The sequence below is a fragment of the Limulus polyphemus genome, unplaced genomic scaffold, assembly GCF_000517525.1.
Source record: "Limulus polyphemus unplaced genomic scaffold, Limulus_polyphemus-2.1.2 Scaffold2522, whole genome shotgun sequence".
Classification (NCBI taxonomy): Eukaryota; Metazoa; Arthropoda; class Merostomata; order Xiphosura; family Limulidae; genus Limulus; species Limulus polyphemus.
In genome coordinates, this window is record NW_013668132.1 from 61,965 (window position 1) to 64,954 (window position 2,990).

The following is a 2,990-nucleotide window of genomic DNA, read 5'->3' on the forward strand; positions in this document are numbered from 1 at the left end:
CCAGGAGAAATACAACTACTTGTGATACTTACCCCAGGAGAAATACAACTACTTGTGATACTTACCCCAGGAGAAATACAACTACTTGTGATACTTACCCCAGGGAAATACAATTACTTGTGAAGGACTTTCCACAGCACTAGAATTTTCAGAATGATCAGACTTTGAGTCTGTAGCTGACATGTCAGCAACACCCTCATCATCGACTTCCTAAGTAAGTAGGATGAAATATTTTACAAGTTAATTCTTCAAGAATGGTCACTAATATAAAAACCTATTCTGATTGGTACTTTAATAAGAATTTCACAAGCCAAATATTTTTCTAGAGAAAATGTTTAATTCTAAGTTTCCATCACTTTCACTTGAATTTTAAACAAGTGTTATCTGCACAAATCAATATCTTCACATATACTTAGCTCAAAAAATTTTATTTACATTAATATGAGATTCTTTTTAATTCATGTAAGTAATCTTCAGGTCCATTTTTTATGCAGTTAACTCTAGTGTGGAAAAACTAATAAATAAAATATCTTTAAAAAAAGTGACGTCTATAATATGTTGTTGCTTATCAGTACTGAACATTACAGAAACAAGTTTTTGTGTAGTAGGTAAGATAAAGACCTACTACCTCTCCAAATGTATATTCCAAACTATCTAAATTCCAAAATTTTAGAGCTACCAGAGGTTTGTCATGTTAATGTAATTACATTATTCACATAAAGAAATAATGCTAGGAACATAATAATAGCTTCAATAAAAATATTCCAATAATTTTCAGCAATAATGTGAAGAAACATGATCAATCAAAAATTCTAGAGGAGGGTTAAGGAAGCGTTATTAAGAATAATGAGGGAATTAAAGAATAGCACAGGGATTATGGAAATGTTATTAAGAATGATGATGGGTTAACAAAATGTTATTAAAAATAAGGAAAGGGGTTAAAGAATAACATGGGGATTAAGGAAATGTTATTAATTATAATGAGGAGGTTAAGAAAATGTTACTAAGAATAATGAGGTGATTAAGTAAATGTTATTAAAATAATGAGAGGTTAAGCAAATGTTATTAAGAATAAAGAGGAAGTTAAAGAAATTATCTTAAGAATGATGAGGTGATTAAAGATATAATGCATGGGGGGGGGGGTAAAGAAGTGTTCATAAGAATAATGAATTATTTAAAAAAACGTTTTCTAACACTGTTTTAAACAGCCCCATAAAAAGAATCAAACATAATACATAGTTTTTGATTTTTTTTCAAACAAAAAGGAGAAAGATCAGTTCATATAAGAATTAAATTAAGTTCAGGAAATCAGAAATATTTACCCTTGTAGTTTTAGTTCAAATAGTAAAATAAAATGTAGTCTGTCTTACATGTTGTCCATTAGCCCCATCAGTTTCCCGGGACCTTTGGAGTGACTGCCTTTTTTTTCTTTCCTTCTGCACCATTTGTTCTGTAAGACAATGCTTTCACTAGAGTAAGGTAGTAACCACTTCCAAATCGAGTTTTTAAAAAAAGCGAAGATCCTGAACACCTAAGTTTTCCCTGTGAGATAACAGCAATACGATCTCCAAGCAAGTCAGCCTCATCCATGTGGTGTGTAGTCAATATAATAGTCCTTCCTAAAGTCAAAGTTTTATTTATATATATATATATATATACCATCCATAATATTCACTACATTTATAAAACTGTAACCTATTAGAAATTAAAAGTTTAGATCAATATTCATGCTGTTCTATTGTTTTAATAACCAATGATGTGTTAATACCATTAACACAATGATGTGTTAATACCATGAAGTTCTTCTCTCTACCACCTTAGGTATGTGTCCCTTAACTTAAATTAATTTCTGTAAACATATTCTGTGTTGTTTTTTTTTCTAAGTTTTAAAAATATTTGTTTATGCATTTATTTCTCTTATATTAGCTACAGAAATAGTGAAAACTCAATAATTTCATATTTTCAGTTTCACAGTGATAACTAAAAAAAAAAGAAAGAGTAGTGCAATATTAATACACTTTGTTCCTTTTAATTAATTAATTAAAGTACCCCTACTACAAACCTGTTTTATATTTCAAAAGCATTTCCCAGATTGATCTTCGAGCATAAGGATCGACTCCTGCTGTGGGTTCATCTAAAATAACTGTTCTAGATCCACCAACAAATGCAACGGCAATGGAGAGTTTTCTCTGCATACCTCCTTCAATACAAAAAAAATGGCTTTGCATTTTAGCATGGAAGCAAGTAAAACTCATCTTTGTCATGATATAAAAGACTGTTTAGTGTAGGTGGTATTAAGTTATTTATTTTGTGAGTTAATATTTTATGATTGTTTAGTGTGGTTTTCTATGATAATAAAGTTAAAAGCAGACAATCGTTGGTAGTTGTGTTTCCAATTCATTGATGTTGAGACTACTGAATGTCGCATGCAAAACATTAACATTGAGAATATACACATTTCTATAAAGTGTGCAGATGATTAAGTGACAAACATATAAATAGAGTGAGATGAGCAGAAACAGCAGACAGACAGAGAAAACGAGAAACCAGGGAACAGGAAGTAGAAGTGCGGCCAAAGAAAAGGTTAGAAAACAAAAGTTAACCATTGTAGGAATGAATAGCCTAACGGTTGATATGTTAAAGCGAGATTAACAGTTTTCTGACACCTTAGGAGAATAATTTGTCTTGTCAAAGGGTGTTCTAAAGCAATTGAACTTGCCTATGTGGACTTTGACAAAAAAACAGAAGATTATTGAAAGTAAGTCTAAATACGAAAAAGCAGACAAGTATTGGAAGTTCAGGATACAACTGCAGTAACTCAACAAGGCAGAGTAAATGAATCATACACAGAATACTAACATGATAGAAATAGAGAAAGGTAGTTCAGCTATATATATATATATATATATATATATATAGTTAGTTATAGTATATCGTACTAGTAGTTTACTTATTAAGTTAAGTTTAGGTTAGTACTACGTTAACGTTTA

At 30.4% G+C, this 2,990-nt stretch overlaps 1 protein-coding gene across 1 annotated transcript in view; it reads right to left on the bottom strand.

The window, feature by feature from the left end:
* The window catches only part of LOC106467191 (ATP-binding cassette sub-family A member 1-like), a 74,275-nt gene that overhangs the window by 38,200 nt on the left and 33,085 nt on the right, over nt 1-2,990 (bottom strand). The window contains 4 exon segments of the mRNA XM_022395316.1: nt 99-210; nt 1,371-1,434; nt 1,436-1,619; nt 2,063-2,200. Of these exon segments, the coding sequence (XP_022251024.1) occupies nt 99-210; nt 1,371-1,434; nt 1,436-1,619; nt 2,063-2,200 (498 nt within the window).